This window comes from Panthera pardus, unplaced genomic scaffold (genome assembly GCF_024362965.1).
Source record: "Panthera pardus isolate Hobbes unplaced genomic scaffold, ASM2436296v1 HiC_scaffold_19, whole genome shotgun sequence".
Taxonomy (NCBI): domain Eukaryota; kingdom Metazoa; phylum Chordata; class Mammalia; order Carnivora; family Felidae; genus Panthera; species Panthera pardus.
The window spans coordinates 21,256,270-21,275,843 of NW_026526754.1; the positions used below are offsets into that span (position 1 = coordinate 21,256,270).

At 49.2% G+C, this 19,574-nt stretch overlaps 1 protein-coding gene across 1 annotated transcript in view; it reads left to right on the forward strand.

Annotated features, from left to right (window-relative positions):
• Positions 1-19,574, forward strand: part of CDH13 (cadherin 13) — a 1,030,614-nt gene that overhangs the window by 977,763 nt on the left and 33,277 nt on the right. The window contains exon 11 of the mRNA XM_019413211.2: positions 18,913-19,055. Coding sequence (XP_019268756.2) covers positions 18,913-19,055 — 143 coding nt within the window. The remainder of the gene's footprint in view (positions 1-18,912; positions 19,056-19,574) is intronic.

Consider the following 19,574-nt stretch of genomic DNA (forward strand, 5'->3'; position numbering starts at 1 on the left):
GAGGGTTGGATGACACTGGCTGTGTAAGTGTGTGTGTGTGCACGTGTGTGTGTTGTGAGGACACATTTAATTTGAGTCCCTGTGAAGCAAGGAGGAAAGGTCTTGGCCAGCGGCTCAATAGCTCCTGCCAGTATGTGCAAAGTAATTCTTTTAAATGAGTGAACTAGCCTTGATATACTATAAACTTGATAAACTGTATTAAGGCGCTGTTGAAACGGGAATTCAAAACGCTCATCTTAGTAATTTACTCATCAGTCACCGTGTTTACCAAATGCCAGAGGACCCCTGGGGAGAAGAGAACACAAATTAAAATAAGACACGTCTCCTGGCCCTCAGAGAACTCTGTCCGGCAGGGGGGAAACACACAGTTATGACATGTATATACAATTATGACATTGTGTATACATTTGTATATTAGATTGGACAGTATGAATTGTTCATGTTTGACAGGTTTTGACCATGAAAATGGCAACTTCGCGATTCAACCTAATAGTTATATAGTGGTATGTTAGTAACAAAGTACCACGGACCAGGAGTTCAACGATGGAAATTTACTTCTCACAGCTCTGGAAGCTGGAAGGCCATGATCAAGGTCTGGCCAATTCCGTTTCTGGTGAGAGCGCTTTTCCTGGCTTGCCTTACGGCCCTCTTCTCACTGTGTCCTCACGCGGCCTTTCCTCTGGGTGCACAAGCGGAAAGAAAGGTCTCTTCTTATCAGGACACTAATCCTATCAGAACAAAGCCCCACCCTGGTGACATCATTTAACTTTTATTACTTCCTTCGAGGCCTCATCTCCAAACACAGCCACGCTGGGTGGTTAGGGCTTGAACAGAAGCGTTGGGGCGCCTGGGTGGCTCAGTCAGTTAAGCATCCGACTTCAGCTCAGGTCATGATCTTGCGGTTCGTGGGTTCAAGCCCCATGTTGGGATCTGTGCTGACAGCTCAGAGTCTGGAGCCTGCTTTGGATTCTGTCTCCCTCGCTCTCTGCCCCTCCCCCACTTGCTTGTGCACTCTCTCTCTCTTTCTCTAAATAAATAAATAAATACATAAATAAATAAATAAATAAATAAATAAATAAATAAATAAAATGTGAAGGTGAGAGGCAAAAAACATTCAATCCATAACAAGTACCTAATGAACACCTTATGTGTGTGTGTATCCCCCATATACAGGGTTATGTGCCATATATAATGTGTGTTTATTTTTGGACATACCTATACACACCCACGCTACGACAGCAAGGTTGCACGGAGGACAGAAACACTGACTTTGCCAGGATGGAAATGGAGATGTGCAGCTATAAAGGAAGTCGTGTTTATATTACTAGTTTTCTATTGGAGAAAAAAAAAAAAACAACCTTGTTGTAAAAGGACTACAGGTAGAAATTTTAGAAATTCTGATAATCAAAAATAGAAATGCTACAAATCCCACTAGCCAGACGTGGACCCAACTACTCTTTTTTTTTTTTTTTTTTTTAAGTTGTGTTTATTTATAATGAGAGGGTCGAGCGGGGGAGGGGCAGAGAGACAGAATCCTAAGCAGGCTCTTCAGAGCCTGATACGGGGCTCAAACTCACGAACTGCAAGATCTTGACCTGAGCCAAAGTCAAGAGTTGGCCGTTTCACCGACTGAGCCACTAGGCACCCCAGACACAACCACTCTTAAGGCCGAGGTCAGCCAGCGAGGCATCCCATTTAAGAATGTAGATGTTCGGCCTGGAGGCCTCCAGCACTTACCAGCTGTGTGACCGGAAGCAGGTTACTTAGCCTCTCTGTGCCTCAGGGTCCTCATCTGTACGGTGGGTCAGTAACACCAACATCATGAGGCTATTGTCAGAGTTAAAGGAGCTAAACCTTGTAAAACGCTCAGGATGTTTCTGGCACAAGTAAGTGCTCAGTAAATACCAACCTCTGTTTTACTGTCGGTCTCTTCATCACTGGTATGATTCTGAACACAGATGCCACCGACAATATTCCCTTCCGGGGTGTTTTTTTCAGCCGGGTTGGCAGACGGGCTTGGGATTACGCACCACGTCCTGGAATAAGAAGGGCTCGTGTGCCCCGTATTTGCCTGGGGTCTTCTCGGTTGCACACGTGTTCCCATGCAGTAGAGAGATGGGGTTTTTCGCTGTCGTCTCCACATGCCTAGTCATCTTGCCGTGTACATCATGGCCATCATTGTTTTCATTTTCTGCATACCGTTTCATTTTCTGGGCCACTAATCACTTTCAGCAGTTTCTTGGTATTCTTTAAACTTCTATAACAAACCGTGATGGAGGAAACATTCTTGTAGCTAAATGTTTCTGACAAATAAGTCTGAGTAATGCTTTATTCTGAGACCCTTTTTCAGACCCTTTCATGCTGTGAATCTGCTTAGTCAAGGTTCTGAGAAGTTCTGCAGAGGAGGGATAGCTTCGACTTTATTAGATGAGATGTATTCTCATCTTTATAAAATTGCTCCCTTTAGCTCTTTCTTTGGGCTGAGTTATTTTTATTTTTTTTATTTATTTTTTTTTTTTTTGCATTTTTTGTTTTTTATTTTGGAATGTTTATTTATTTTTGAGAAATAGAGAGTCAGAGCTCAAGCAGAGGAGGGGCAGAGAGAGAGAGAGAGAGAGGGAGACACAGAATCAGAAGCAGGCTCCAGGCTCTGAGCTGTCAACACAGAGCCTGACGCGGGGCTCGAACCCATGAACCATGAGATCATGACCTGAGCTGAAGTTGGATGCTCAACCGACTGAGCCACCCAGGCGCCCCTGGGCTAAGTTATTTTTAAAGTTTTTTTGTTTATTTTGAGAAAGAGAAAGAGAGTGCTAAAGGGGCAGAGAGAGAGGGAGAGAGAGAGAATCACAAGCAGGCTCTGCACCATCAGCGCAGAGCCCGACACGGGGCTCGAACTTATGAACCAAGAGATCATGACTTGGGCCGAAATCGAGAGTCAGACACTTACCGACTGAGACACCCAGGCGCCCCTGGGCTAAGTTGTTTTTTAAAAGGTTTACTCTGGATCAAAGAATATGTCCAGTTTTATGGGCTTTCATTTATCGCCTTCTAGAATGTTGTTTTAGGAACTAACAAACTTGGAAGACACCTCCACCTACTGGGCTAAACCAAGACTTCATTTTAATCACAATTACATGAAAAGTTCACAATGCTGAGAGCATACATGCAGGTCTTATTAAAATGCAAACAGTCAAGACCAGTGCAAAGAATTACCTGGTTCTTTTTGAGTCTTCTGGGAACCACTTTAGAGGAGGTCGGTTCATCTAGAAAATATAAATGTTCCTCTTTCTAGATTTCAGACAGGGAAACACGTAAAACGCGTGAAAATCTCGTATATGGACTATCTCAGGGGATCGTAATTGATGTAAATCCTGCATGACAAGTAGCAGTCAGGAGATGTCTACTGTAAATACTGCCTTTCATATAAAACAACAGGGCTCACAGTGAATGTTCTGTGTGGCCTGACTTCTCTTCTTAGATTTCACCTCAACTCAACCCTACGGCTTACTTATTTATCCAGTAAATGCTCGCTCAAAGTCTACCGTTGGCTGGGCTGTAACTGGGCCCCGAGGACAGCAGCGAGAGGACTTTGTCCTCTTGAGAGTTTACGTGCCAGTGGGGAGACAGGTGATGTTCCTTCTCTTAATGGATGACCACATCATCAGGACACTTGCAGAGAGAGCCGTATGTGCCAACCGGAAATCGCACAGCACGGTGGGGTGCGGAGGAGAGTCAGATGGTAAATGCCTTTGGGGAAGCGTCAGGAGAGCAGGGAACTTCCTGCCTTGTTCACTGCAGGCCCCCCAGGCCCTAACAGAGCATGGGGCACAAAGCACGTGTTCAAAACATGCGTATGTGGGCGCCTGGGGGGCTCAGTTGGGTAAGCTTCCACCTCTTGGTTTCAGCTCAGGTCATGATCTCATGGCTCGTGAGACTGAGCCCCGCATCGGGCTCCTCCACGCCGGGCATGGAACCTGCTTAAGATTCTCTCTCCCTCTCACTCCCGGTCTCTCTGCCCCTCTCCTGCCTGCGCTTGCTCTCTCAAAATAAAAATTATATATATGGAGCGAATGTACGAAATCAAACCCCAGGGCTGAGAATATGTGGTTCCAAGGACTCCGTGTGGGAGATAACCTGCCAGAGTAGCCCACAGAATCACTTGTTTGGGGAACGGCCCCCCTCGCCTAGGAGCCGTGTCCAGGAGATTGGACTGGGTTCCCAGGGGACGTCCCTCCCTATGAAGCCCGGACTCTGCGGGTTCCCGCGAACCCCGGGGCCCTCACCTAACCTGGCCTTCAGAAGGAGCAGCGTCTGCCGGTCGCTTGCTGCTTGGGCTTCGCCAGGGGGAGAGGGCCCATCACCTGAGCCGGGCACGGCTGCCCGTGAGAACCTCCTCCACGGCAGCTCAGCGGTCTGTGTTCACTGACCTTCAAGTTATCACGCGAGGCTCAGCCATCCATCTCACTGCAGTCCCTGCGGCAGCTGGCCTCATTTATCGACTTCTCAAAAACACCGATACCTCCGCTTAGCTTGGTCTGAGCTGAGCTCAAAGACTCGGGCGCGGGAGCAAAGGCCGTGGCATGTGAATGAATCACCCAATAAAAAGAAGTTCCAAGAGCAAACGCAGTGGGCTTGATTAACTGTCGCACGCAGGTCTTCTGACATCCCCATGGCTCTCCCCCTGAGCGTGGTTGTTGCTTCAGGACAGCCCATCCGGAGAAACTGCGCCCCTGGCCCAGATGCCCCGATGCCATCGGCTTCAGGGCACCAAAGCTGACCTTGAGCTGCAGGCTGAACAGCCCTGAGAGCTGAGCGGCGAGGCCGCCGGTCCCCCGATCTGGGCCGCGCGCTGTCCGTCCCAAACTCTGGAACACCCTATTTTACCTGATCTTATTTGGCTTTTGTAAGAAAGTATTCTTAAAGTCTGGTAATCAGCTGACCAAATGAGAAGGGCAGGTGATGGCCTCAGGAGTCAGAGGATGTCGGGAGAAGAGAATCCACATGCATGTGGGGCAAGGAGGAAGGCCAAGCCTGTGTCCTGGAAATCAGAGAAAGGGAGGCTGCTTTTCTTGAAATTGGGTCACCCCGTGTCTCCCAGAGTGAGTGTGCAGCAAGGCCAGGCCCCCAGACACGGCTCTCTGCCCCTTCCTTGCGGGTATGATGGCGGCACTCTGGGAGACCCGTTAAAGTGACAATGCTGCTTCCAGTCACCAGCCCGGGGTCCTAGGCCCAGGCCCACCTTCCACCCAGGCCCAGTAGATGGGCTATCAGGACAAGGGCTGGTCCAGGGACACCAGGGCCCCTCAACCTCCATGGGTGCATGAGGGTAAGCCCTGGGCAACAGGCTGCATGGCTCTGGGGGTGCATGGCAGCTGGGCCCTTGTCAGAGCTAGACTGAAACTCTTTTTTTTTTTTTTAACGTTTTTTATTTATTTTTGAGACAGAAAGAGACAGAGCATGAGTGGGGGAGGGTCAGAGAGAGAGAGAGGGAGACACAGAATCCGAAACAGGCTCCAGGCTCTGCACTGTCAGCACAGAGCCCGACGCGGGGCTGGAACTCACGGACCGCGAGATCATGACCTGAGCTGAAGTCAGATGCTTAACCGACTGAGCCACCCAGGCGCCCCGAGACTGAAACTCTTAAATAATTACACGGATGCCACGTGGACCCTCCGTATTGAGGCCCTAGTAGTGTTAAGGATGGGTTGGTGGGCACATCCCTATCACACAGCCTAAACGTCACCTGATGGGGTGTTAAGGTGAGAACCTCCTTTTAATAAGCCTGAGTGAGAGAGCAGAAGCCTGTCACCATATTAGAAATGCACAAAGACAGAAGGTACTGACGGGGGGCAAAGGGGAGGCTGGGATAAAGAACCAGGCCTTAGGGTTTAACTATTTACAAACCTGTGAAGTTTCTCCAGGAAGAAGTGGCAGGTTCTCTGGAGGTGGATTTAGCAGGTGTTTTTGTTTTGTTTTGTTTTGTTTTGTTTTTTTACTCCTGAGAATGATTTTTGGCATGTGGTGAGACAAGGTCCTGACCATCCCAGCTGGGGGCATGTGGGCAGAGATCAGCACGGGGCTCAGAACCCCCAGATTCCTGCCCCCACCACACCTTTGTCCAGCTCACGTGCTCCGAATCACAAGTCCTTGGGGAACAGGGACCACCCACAACCCTTATCTAAAGAAGCTGGGTAAGGGGGAAGCTGGGCGACTCCGTCGGTTGAGCGTCTGACTCTTGGTTTTGGCTCAGGTCATGATCCCAGGGTCATGGGATCGAGCTCCGCATTGGGCTTGGAGCTTAAGATTCTCTCTTTCTCTTCCTCTGCCCCTCTTCTCTGCTCCCTTGCTCTCTCTCTCTCTCATTCTCTCTCTCTCAAATAAAATAAAAAATTTAAAAATAAATAAGCCCGGGACTAGAAGAGGGCCACTGCCAATGAATTGATTTAAAGTGGGGACCAGGGTCAACTGACGAATGGATAAAGAAGATGTGGTTTATATATACAATGGAATACTACTTGGCAATGAGAAAGAATGAAATCTGGCCATTTGTAGCAACGTGGATGGAACTGGAGAGTGTTATGCTAAGTGAAATAAGTCATACAGAGAAAGACGGATACCATATGCTTTCACTCTTATGTGGATCCTGGGAAACTCAACAGAAGACCAGGGGGGAGGGGGAGGAGGGGAAATTACAGAGAGGGAAGTAGGCAAACCAGAAGAGACTTTAAAGTACTGAAAACAAGCTGAAGGTTGATGGGGAGGTGGGGGGGGGAGGGGAAAGTGGGTGATGGTCATTGAAGAGGTCACCTATTGGGGTGAGCACTGGGTGTTGTATGGAAACCAATTTGACAATAAATTTCATCCAAAAAAATTTAAAAAATAATAAAGTAGAGACTGGAAAGCCTGGGTGGCTCCACTGGTCGAGCGTCTGACTTCGACTCAGGTCATGATCTCGCGCGCGGTTCATGAGTTCGAGCCCTGCGTTGAGCTCTGTGCTGACAGCTCAGAGCCTGGAGCCCGCTTCAGATTCTGTGTGTGTGTGTCTCTCTCTTTATCTGCCCCTCCCCCACTCTCTCTCTCTGTCTCTCTCTGTCTCTCAAAAATAAACATTAAAAAAAAATTTTTAAGTGAGGACCAAAATCCATTGCAAAACTAAAAAAAAAAAAAAATTCAATTAAGATCTTATTTGGGGAAAGAATTGGTGCAAATAAGTTTGTTTCTACGTTCGTTTTCACTGCCGTCAACTATTCTCGGTGTGAACACTGCTGAACCGTCGCTCTGCCTTTGAAGTAACTTTTCTAACATCCCACAACAGTACACGCTACACTCCGCATTCAGCTTGTGTGGTGCATTTATGAAGGGGGGGTCCTTCCAAGCCGTTCAAGGTCTCCATTCCGCGAGGCCCCTCTAAACTGAATCTCCTTTCTCTTCCTCTGTTGACCGGCTTCTCTCTCTACTTCACCTTTCTTTGCTTATCCTGGGTTTGTTGGGGTCCCTCCACAGTCCAACGTGGGTTGATGCCTCCTCGTGGCCCCTGAATCTTTTGTGAGATGACCATGTGTCCCCCATGCGGGACTCATGTAGTGTTTGGATGTTTCCGGTCACTGATACTGACGTGCTAAGTCTGCTGACCGCAGTTAAGCCGGGTGGGATGTTACAGACAGTGACAGACGTGGCCAGGAGTCCCCTCGTGACGCTGCCCGTGGGACCCTCAGATGATGAACAACCCACGCAAGCCTTGTGTACATTTGCACTCTCAGACCCAGGGACACAGACAAATCATCACTGTAATGAGCAAAGAAGTGTAAATATCCTTACACCAAGGAAAGGTTACATCCTACCAGCTTGCACCAAGCTCTCAAGTCATTCTGTTCATTTCTGAGCGCGGTTTCTAGTGCTTGGGAAAAGCCCCCTGACATGGACGCACAGAGGCGGGAAATTTAACGTGGCCCTGACCATGCATGTAGAAGGAGCCAGGCTTGATCGTTAGTGATGAAATTCATGACAGTGATCACGATAAATTAATAATGGAAGCCATCTTGTGGCTGCATTTTTAAAGCATCCGTTTAATATTTTTACCAACATTGGAGCTGTTAACTTGTGTTTTCATCTAGAGTTGACCAGCGGGTCCTTGGATTTCAGAAATCCTGAGTTTCTGAGGTCCCAGTTTGTTAAATGAAGGCACATATTTCGTTACCACATCGGGGTCCCACGTCCCTGACTTTTCCAACATTGTTAAATCCCTGGCTTCCCAGGTTGACTCTGGTTTGCTCTATTGCTCTGTATTTCCCTGCCATCAGTTTGGCTCGAGGCAGTAACGCAAGGCGCTTTGAAAACATCCATAAACAGCCAGCAGCGGTCGGAGGACTTCGTGCCTTTTTTCAGCAATGGGGATGAAACCCCAACTAGAAAGAGCCCGGTCACAGCAACGTCCTGTCGCAGGCCCTAAAGGTCCCATCACAGCCGCTGTAAATTACAGCGAAGGATCAGTGGCCTCAGACCAGAGCACGACCTTTGCTGGGAGAAACTGAGCGGACAGACCTGTCTCTCCCAGAACAGGTGGTGAGGGCGTATCAGAGACGAAGGACGTGATGACCAGCAAGCTGCTAGCTCCCGGGGGGTGGGAGGGGGGCGTCACAACCGAGGAGCAGGTCGGGAGTGGGCAGGAAAGGGGTCCCCTGCAGGCGCACCCCCGATTGGTGACCAATCACCTGCACACTCAGTAGTGCTTTTGTTCGCGGCGGCCGGCCCCTCTCTCCCCAACTAGAGAAAGCAGAAAGTGCCTGAGTGTGCCTGTTGACTAGAGTACGTCACGGACACACCTCAGCTCCTGCAGATCTCCCCGTCACAGCTGAGACGTTTGTCCCCCCGGCGGGTCTTACTTTAACTTAGCAGTTGTCAGTATGAGCCTCCCAATCAAAGATCAGTTTAAGCCCATACTAGTTGAGAATTTCTAGTGATGAATGTATTATACTCACCCACAGGTGCTCTATTATGGTAACAAGCCTTTCTTGAATGTGTATGATTTTTTTTATAAACAGGATTTTAAGAAAGGGTTATGTCAATTTAATAGTGTGTGTGTGTGTGTGTGTGTGTGTGTGTGTGTGTGTGTGTGTGTTTGGGATTTTTCTTAGGAAATGCTACCACCCTGGAGTTGCAAGCTCACAGAGCTCCGAGGCCCCCTTCCCCCCCAACTACCCCACTGGAGGGAAAGCCCAACCACAGGACACAGCCCGGGGCACAGCTCTGTGTTTGGTCATGATTCACAGAACGGTGGCTCTCAAGCTTTGGTGAGCCAGAACCAGCTGGAGGGCTTGGTAAAAATGAGAAGGCCCTCTCATACCCAACAAGCCCAGTAACTCTGCTATATGCCAAGACTGGAGAGCCAATGGCATAGGAAATTCCCGACCCCCCATGGGCTATTTCCAAGGCCAACAAAACATAGCAACTGTGTTCAGGAGACAGAGAGATCTGCACTGGAGCCACCATTCTGCCATTTAAAAGCCACACGAGGGGCCACCTGGCTGGTGGAGGGCTACCTGGCTGGCTCAGTGAGTCGAGCTTGTGACTCTTGATCTCGAGGTGGTGAGTTTGAACCCCATGGTGGGCATGGAGGCTACTTAAAAAGAAAGAATGAATGAATGAATAATTTTTCAAAAGAGCCACATGATATGAGCGAGCTGCTGGCCCATCTGAGCCTTTGTTTCCTCATCCGTAAAATGGGGGTGATAATATCTACCTCCCAGGTCGATGGGCAGTGAATGACGTTCAATCATGTGCATACATCCTGTGGCATCACCTTGTTGATCAACGAACGCGGACTCCCCATTCCAGATACAACAGAAAAGAAACACTGAAGATAGAAAACCCTCATAGCACACAACGCAACGTGTTATGTGAATACTGCCTTCGCCACCCTCCTCACAAGTGTAACGAAATAACCATTTGTGCAATTACTAAGCAAGATCCCCTCCGCCCGCTGGAGTAGAAGTTCCAGAAAAGCAGGGAATCCACCGCTGCGGACTCGAAACCAAGCTTGGTGCCTGGTACTTGAGGCGCTCGGTAAATATCTACTCAGAATGAGTGAGTGAGCAGTGGGGTCACGTTAGAAACGTGCGTGTGTGCGCGTGTATATGTCTACATAGGCTGGAAGCCTCCGGACCAAAATTTGAATAGTGCTTGTTTCTGAAGGTAGACCAGGGTGGTTTGCACGGTAGTCTTTTTTGCTCGTCTGTATTGCCTGAATTTTCTGCAGTGAATACACGAGACCTAGTCAGTGTGTCCTTAGGTGAACATGAGAGGGGTTGGAGCCACCTATCAACACACGTTCCTTTGTGACGTCCAGCTTCCTTCTATATATATACATGGCCTCTAGAATTAAGAAGGTAGGAGAACTAGAAAGTACATGATTTCTAAAAACGAGTCGCATCTCTTTTGATCTGTCAGTTTCCCTGTTCTGAGCACGCACCGTGCAGAAAAGAGTTAACACACAGCAAGCCTGAGTCCGTGGCCTCCGGAAAGGTCTGCTTACTGGGTTGGCTCCCCGCTGGTGCTCGAAAACTTGGATTTCTGGAGGGTTCTCGCCACCCTCAGTGGCAGGAGTGGCTCCCTGTGCCTGACGTGTCTGTGTAAACAAATATGGCTTAGGCTGAGCAATTGCTGTCCTTCTGGAACCCAGCGATTTTCCTGCAGGGTGCCTGCAGGACCGGCACTGGCCCCCTCCACCAGGAAAACCCTGGACACCGGGTCCCTAGCAAGCATCCCTGGTGGACAGCACCTCACATGTGCTGTCACACCTCGCTGCTGGGGAATTGAGTGTGTTCTGCGTGACTCCCGGGAGAGGGCTCTGGAAGCTGGTACCGAAGGGGTGTCTGGAGCAGCATTTAGGGGGGAGTTTGGCTGTCATGAGAGAGAGATGGTCTGGCGACCTTCTCGAGAGAGAGGTCTGTCCATGGGGAAGGGACGGACAGGCACCTCAGGACAAAATTCCTTTAAAACTCTGGGTCACCCAGGACATGGGGCAGTCAAAGGATGTTGAGGAAGGCTCGTACTCTGATTCGTTCATTCATTCATTCATTCAACCTACACCATGGGTGCCAAGCAGTCTTCTAGGTACTAGACACAGAGAGTTGAGTAAGATTGATACAGTCACTACCCCCAAGGAGCCTACACGATATGCTGGGAAGCCAGCCAGGTAAGGACACAGACTTGAGATAGAGCACGTACAGTGGTCTCGCCGGGCACAGAGAGGTCTCAGTGTTTGGGCTGAACCCTCAGCGGTGGTGAGACACGCATGAGGACATCTAAAGCGGCTACATTCCATGAGGCAAATGGAAAATCTTGAGGCTAGAATGAATGTGGTGTTTTCAAGGAACCAAAGGAAGCCCGTATGCCTCCAAGCGGTGGGAGGGCAAGGAAATCATTTGCAAATGAGTGTGGGGAGTTAGGGCCTTGGATGTCATGGCCAGGAGTTTGGGTTTTATTCTTTGCCCAATGGGAAGTCATTGGAGGATCCTGAGCAAAGACTCACACGATATGATGTAAAACTGAAAACAGTCGCCCTGGTTGCTCTTTGGAGAACGGATTGTACTAAATAGAATAAAAGCCAAGAGGTACAGTGCTGTGGTCCAAGCAAACAATGATCCCTAGGGTCTTACCTCTTACTTCCTGTAAACAGCCCAGAGATAACGGACTCCCACCAAACCCACTTTGGACCACTGCGGGGGCAGAAGGTGACCTCCTTGGGTATGGCTGTGCCTTGCCTATTGTCATGGTAGGGGTCAGAATGTCTGGAGAGAACTAACCAAGCCTTGCCCTCATGCCACCTAAATATGGCAGCCTCCAAGAGAACATGACGGGCAGAACTGGAGTCTGGTATAGCCTCATGCAGGATGACCACGAGATTCCGCCAGGAACTCTAGGATACTGGGGAGAGGGGGGTCCAGGGAAGGGTTGAGAGGTGCCCAGAGCTCCTACCCTGTTCCCAGCTGTTACTGAGCCGTGGACGCCCAATGCCCCATGCCAGGCTGGGCAAACTCTAGCCCTGTCTTCCTTGCCCAGGCCACCCAGTGGGCGACTCCTCTTGTCCACATCTGCTAGTTGTGGCCTTCTCCCCTTCCTTGTAAAGTTCTTCCTGTTACTGAGACTGATGTCTTTGGCTCTGGTCCCCTGACTGCCCCTGGGCTCTCCACAAGCGCTGAACTGTGATGGGCTTTGGCTGCCTAACTCAACCAAGATTGTCAGATTGCCTCCTTCAGGACGAATATTCCATCGGTAGGAATATAAAATGCCTCTGTGTTCTTCACTTCCTAGCTTTCCTTTCCTAGGCCCTCCCGTCCTTGCCGGCCCCTCTTTGAGAGTGAACTACAGTGAGACTCATGTGTAGGTCTAAAAAAACCCACCCTCCCTACGATACATGATACCAGCCAGGATATTTCTGACGGGTCCCCATGAGTGTTTGCTCTGGACAAGTGCTTCTCTATTGTGTATGTACAAAGCCCTGGGGGATCCTGGACTGACTTCCTCTGACACCAGCCCCAGCCCAAGTCTCCTTCCCCAAGTGATCCGTGCTACCTGTCTGTAAATAGACACCCAGACCTCTCTGTATACATTCACCTATATTCTAATATGCCCGAGGGTCCAATACATCAGAAAGATACCCAGCTTATTTTTTGCCAAATGGATAACGAGTCAACAGAGTCTACTGAATGATCTAGCTTTTCCAAACAATCTAACATGCCATCTATAGCCAATAGCAAATTTTCAAACGTATATATGGCTATGCGTACATATATGTATATATAAAATGTCTGTCTGGATAGATTGATAGATCTCGATTTAGCAATTACAGATGGTAGATATATATTATAGTCGATATCTGTGTCCACATCTGTATCTGTTTGTCAACCTGTCTACATAACTGGCCCATTTCTGGTGCTCTACTATATGGCATTGGTCCTCTTGGGTATTCCTGTACTAATAGTATATTGCTTTGTAACATTTTTAAGTCTAACACAAAAGGAAGGCCGTGATAACCCGTGTGGTTTTGGTGTCCGTGCTGAACAAATGTAGATCCCTCCTGTCACAGATAGAACCCAAGAAGCTTACAGAAGAGACTTGCCGAACCTTTTGAGTCTCTCCCTCCTCCCCATTGCTACCAGGGCCCCATGAGGGTCTGAGCCGGGCAACCCGAGCTCTGGAAATCGTTTTCAGGAAATACCGGGCCCTGGCCTCTGGCCTGGCAGTTTCCTTCCCGCTCCGCTGGGGCCCTGCTGACAGTAAGCCTGCTTCCCAGGAGAGGTGCAGGGCCCAAGCATGGTCAGACATGCCCCACCCCACGTCCCCACACGGTCTGATCCTCCTAATTATCCTGCCCCATGTCGGCCGAGGCCGACACCCAGAAAAGGCTAAATCTCCAAAAGCCCTCGAGCAGCTCCTGAGAAGCTACATTACAGACTGAAATGAGTCCCGTTTTTAATTTGATTTTTCTTCCCCTGTAACAAGCAAAGTTCACATTACAGATAAATTGCCCGGAAATTCCAATTTAATAAGCCGTATGCATTTTTCAGGCCTAAAAGCATGGAAAACATCTTGCACGCTGGTGTTTTTATACCAAAAGGTTTATTAAAAAGACAGCTTTGAAAATGTCAGAAATTTACATAGAGCGTCTGGCGAATTGGTCAGAAGGGCTGATCTGACAAAAGGGCCCATCACCCAGGAAGTGGAAAAGCAGCTTGACTGCTGGTCTCGAGCTGCTCACCCCTGTGGGGTGGAAAGCTCTAGGGTTGGGGAAAATCACACCTACCCTCAGGCTCTGGCACGCAGCTCTCAGCTTGCATTGTGCGGGCACAGGGTAACACGACGTTGGGCTCAGTCAGTGGGGTGGCCCCTGTCCTCTGTCCGTGGCTGGGATTCTGAGTAGAAATAGCAAGCTGGCATCGTGGAGACCCGGGACAAGGGCGTGCCTCCCCAAGGTCTCCGATGGGAAGAGACGCCAAACAAAATAAATAATAGAGGGAGACAAAATTAAAGGCCATGTGACAACACAAGAAAACAGCCGCAGCAATGGATACCTGATTGGTTTTTTAAGGAAGAAAAATCGTGAGTAGCTACCATGTAAAACGCTCAGGCCCTTGCTTTCTCTGGGAGGGTGACGGGGTCAGGCTGACTGCACCCGGGGCCAGCTTCCAAGTTCACGTCTGTAAAGCTTTCCACTGAATAGAACTGCTCCTTATCTAAGAGAAGAAGGAGAAATGTTCATCGTCCTGTGAAACTGCAGCATCAGGAGACCAAGACCACAACTGAGCGAGAAACAAAGAGTATTGTTTCCTTGCCAACATGAAAAGCCTAGATAATTTAATTCATTTTTATTTACCTTCTAAACTCTGATTTGAGTCATCAGGGAATAAAATACGGTCCATTTAAACTTTTGATTATCTCCAATATTGAACTATCTGAAGTCACTCCTGGATCCACCGTGAACTTGTTACCTGATGGGAACACTTCTTGCCACTTCTTGGCTGTGCTGCTTTGGGCAAGTTGCTAAGCCTCTCCGAACCTTGGTGAGCTCGTCCGTAAAACAGGGATGATGCCAACTTCATCTGGTTGCTGGGAACCCCAAAACTGAGCCTGGTGCTGACTCTGACGACCTGGGCACAGGGCCGGGCACAGTCAGTATGTGCTAGCATGGACTTGAACTTCATCCAGACGTCTTGAAGTGGACTTTGGTGAAAGTAGCCGGCCTGCAAGGGCCCCTATTATCTCCAACAGGCTTTTTACTCTATGGTTGTGCCCAGCAAAGACCTAGAAGAGGAAGTGACTAATTCTCACTGGGGAGCTCTTACAGAAGGACCAAAAAGGGACATTTCAGCCTGGTCTTTGAAGACAAGTAGAAGTTTGCAGGTGGAGATGTAAATCGATGTCAAAAAGAGAGACAGATGTTTTTATTTTATCTTTTTATAGTTAATTATGTTAGGCGACAGCACAAGCAGGGGAGGGGCAGAGAGAGAGGGAGACACAGAATCGGAAGCAGGCTCCAGGCTCTAAACCGTCAGCACAGAGCCCCACGCGGGGCTCGAACTCACAAACCTCGAGATCATGACCTGAGCCGAAGTCAGATGTTCAACTATAATAAAAATATAATAAAAATTCTACTTAAGGTTTTTTTAAAAACACACAAGCAGGACCGACTGGGTGGCTCAGTCGGTTGAGCGTCCGACTTCGGCTCAGGTCATGATCTCGCGGTTCGTGGGTTCGAGCCCCGCGTCGGGCTCTGTGCTGACGGCTCGGAGCCTGGAGCTGCTTCGGATTCTGTGTCTCCCTCTCTCTCTGCCCCTCTCCTGCTCGCACTCTCTATCTCTCAAAAATAAACATTAAAAATAAAATTAAGTGAAGTGCATAGTAGATTTTAAATGAGAGGAGTTCTGCGAGAACGAAGACATCTACAGGCTGGAGTTTAGTAGAAAAAAAAGTAAGACCATGAAAAGATCTAGAGCATCCAGCATCTCATCAGTTTCCCCGTCTGTGAAATGGGAATAATAATATTATCAGCCTCTCAGGGTTGATGTGAGGCTGAAAGAGTAGGTACAGGGAAGTCCTAGAAAAGTGCCTGGTGCATAGTAAACACTCGGTTTATCATGATTAAGTGGGCACTGCACCCCTGAGGTTGTTCTAGAAAGACCAGACCTGATGCCTTGTAGGAAGCATTAGCAAGGCCCACCCCTGGTGTTGCTCAGCAGTCCAGGGTCTGGCTCATCTACTTTTGCAAAATAAAAATGTGATTTGATTTGACTGGCGCACACAGAGGTGCTCAGTTCTGTTCACGGGACCCCAAATTCACGAGGGACTGCAGTAAACCAGAGTCCTTCTCTCTAAACTAAAGTGAGACACTATGTTGGAGGGTCTGTCAGTGCCCAGCAGAAGCCCTGGGACGTCCAGAGGCTGGTGCTGAGGCTGCAACAGAGCCTGGGAGCAAGCGGAAGGGTCTCCCTAGCTGGTGGTCATGCTGGGACCACGTGTGCGGTGCTGCGTGTCTCCTGGAGGCTGTTCCAGTGATTTCTCATCCCTCAACTCCCTTCTCGAGGCCCCAGGCTGAGCACCCCTCCTCTCTGTGACCACAGCCTCCCTCGGATAGCAGTCACATTGCCCGGTCCCCGAGATCGCCTCCAAGTCAGGAATGGCAGCTCCCCTTCTCCTTGGCCACACACGTGTGGACAGCTCCTTGAGTCTCACCTTCTCATGAAGAAGCGACCCACTACCCTTGGAGTCATCCTCGCTCTGTCCTTGGAGATAACTCGTTCTTAGGCCTCGGCAATTATCTTTTGACCACGCTTTAGCAAGTTAGCTGGGAAACAGCTTAGAGTGGGGGTTCAGAGCCGGGGCTCTGGGTCCGCGTTCCGACTCTATGACCTCGGTAGGTGTGTGCTCTGTTCTTCAGTGTCCTCGTCTGTAAGTGGGGATATCATACCCACTGTCTTAGTTTCCTATCGTCACCGTAACAAATGATCGTTAACAAATTGCTATAACAAATCACCACAAAATTGGTGGGGCTAGAAATTGATTCTTCCCCAGTTCTGGAGTCCAAAACACCCGTAGCCGGCCTCACTGGGCCAAAATCAAGCTGGGCCACATTCCCTCTGAAAACACCAGGGAAGGCTCCTTTGCAATACTCCAGTCCCTGCGTCCACGGTCACGGGGACTTTGGCTCTCTTCTCTGTGTCTCACATCCCTCTCTGCTTCCCTCCTAAAAGGACACCTGTGGTTGCAGATAGTCCTAGTGATCCAAAATCACCTCCCCACCTCCAATTCCTCCACTTTATTAGCCCTGCAAGGTTTTTGCCACATAAGGTAACATTCACAGGTCCCCAGGATTAAGATGCGACGTCTTTTCCACTGTGAAGACGAAGACGGCAATTTGCCCCAAACTCTTAATGGTTCAATCAGGTTTTAAACATTCTCAGAACCAAAGCCGGCAGTATAAGGCAGAGATGATCGACTTCAGGCACCTTTGCCTGACTGATGACCCATCGGTTTTCATGTCTCTTCAGGGGCATATATTCCAAAGATTGGTGGGGAATGGCAGGAAAACACAAGCATCTCTCTGGCTCGGGTATCAGAGTGATTGGAGAAATTGCCATGTGTCACTGGGATAGTCCCCCTTTACCCAAGCCCCTTGGTTCAAAGAAATCGGAGTCCTGTTCAGTTAGAATCTCCCTGGTAGGTGGGATTTTCATTTCTTACCTAATACACATTTGGTTTGAACTTCTTAGAATGAGAATGGGTTACTTTTACAAAACCCTCAAAAAATACTAACATTTTTTAATTCTTTGAAGGTTTCCCATTATCCAGAATCCAAACCCCTTACAACAGTGGTTCAGGGTCTTTATAATCCATCTAAACTCATTTCCTTTCAGTGTCCCCTGGAGAAGGTATGTTCGGACCACAACCATCCACCTTCTGACACCTAAACACTCATTCACTCAGCAGCTGTCTATTGAGTATTGTGTATGTGCTGAGCAATGTTTTCAGAGCTGTTGTCATGACAGCAGACAGATGTCCTTGCTTGTGTGGAGCTTATGCTCTAGTTGTGGTAGGGTCCCCTCCTTATGGGGAGGGGAAAAAAAAACTCAAGGCAACCTGGCTACACGCATACATGACAATATCCCTCACGACATTGTAACATGAGACCATTTAATCAGACTGCATGTTTGTGCGTTACCATATATGAGAGACAAAGAAATAGAAAATGTATAAAAAATATAGGATGTGGTATCTGGGGCTCAGTTCTTCGGGTACGAACCCAACTGAGCCATGCCGGCACGAATAAAGTTGCTTCCTGGAAAGAAAAGCCTCAGTGTCACGACTCTCTGTGCAAGGATCCTGCTACATAGTAAATCTCTCTGTTCCATGTGTTAATTCATTTTGTTCTCTCTTCCTGACCTGTCTGCCCTCTCAATCTCTGACAGCACCCCACCCTTTCCTCCGGCCTTGGTTCAGATGCTACATCTTCTGTGAGGTCCCCAGGGTTACCCTCCATCAAAGGTAATGGCTGTTGCCTCCAGGCGTCCATGGGTCCTACCTGTATCTCCATGGTAGGGATTCTCCCACCGGCTCTGCACAGGGACGCACCCAGGGTATAAAAGAAACACAACCGGACTTGGACAGCCATGAACTCTGCCTCTGTGAGAACCCGGCAGATACGAGCTCTCTCCTCACAGGCTTGTCGTGAGGCACAAAGGTGGTGCACGCACCAAATATTCAGCACAGAGTTGGTCAGCCGTCATTTTCTAAATGAACAAGTCTAACTGTAATGATGTTTTGGGGGTCGTATTAAGAATTTCCCGGGAGCACCTGGGTGGCTCAGTCGGTTAAGCGTCTGACTTCGGCTCAGGTCATGATCTCACGGTCCATGGGTTCGGGCCCCCCATCGGGCTCTGCTGACAGCTCAGAGCCTGGAGCCTGCTTTGGATTCTGTGTCTCCCTCTGTCTCCGCCCCTCCCCCACTCATGCTCTGTTTCTCTCTGTCTCAGAAATAAATAAACATTAAAAAATTAAAAAAAAAAAACACAAAACAAGAATTACCTGGCACCTGGGGTGCCTGGGTGGCTCAGTCAGTTAAGCCGTGGACACTTGATTTCGGCTCAAGTCATGATCCCACGTGTTTGTGAGATCCAGCCCCTGGGCTGGGCTCTATGCTGACCGTGCGGAGACTGCTTAGGATTCTCTTTCCCTCTCCCTCTGCACCACCCCCACCCCTGCTTGTGTGCTGACTCTCTCTCTCTCTCTCTCTCTCTCTCTCTCTCTCTCTCTCTCTCCCAGGCACCTAGCGTGAGAGCTTGTGCCCAGTACTCGGTGAACATTTCCTGAATCTGTGCTGAGTGTAATAGGATGTTGTTTGGGATTTTCTTCCAGGTATTCCATTTACAAGGACCCAGCCGGCTGGCTGAATATCAACCCCATCAATGGGACCGTTGACACCACGGCCGTGCTGGACCGTGAGTCGCCATTCGTCCACAACAGCGTGTATGCCGCCCTCTTCCTGGCAATCGACAGTGGTGAGTAATTTTTAAAGGGCCACCAAGTGTATACGTCTCAGCGGTAAGTGTGTTTTCGCGTCTTACATTTCCTCTGATAACACCTGGAGGTGTTCTTGGGAAGAATACAAATGTGAGAGGGCGGGGGCGGGGAAAGCAAACGCATAAACACACGGTGAGTCAGTTATACGCCGGGTTCTCCAATCTTTGTCCAGTTAGAGGTCAGAGTGGTGAGCTCACTGTGCTTCGTCCGGGGTAGGCGCCAGGGCCAGGAAGGCACGCTGACGTCCTTTGTCTTGGCATCATGCTGTCCCAGAGGGCCTCGCCAAACCTGGCGACTGAATTGCCCCCGCAGCTTTTATCCTGTTATCACAGGAGACCATGGAAAGACATCAGGTGCACTCAGCGAGGAGCTTCATGATCGCAGAACAATTGCTGTTCATTCAGAAGCTAATGATGCAACATCCAGGTGCCAGACTCCCTTCTGGATGCTGGGGATACAGCAGCGAACACACAAAACCCACTCTCCTTGTGCCGCTG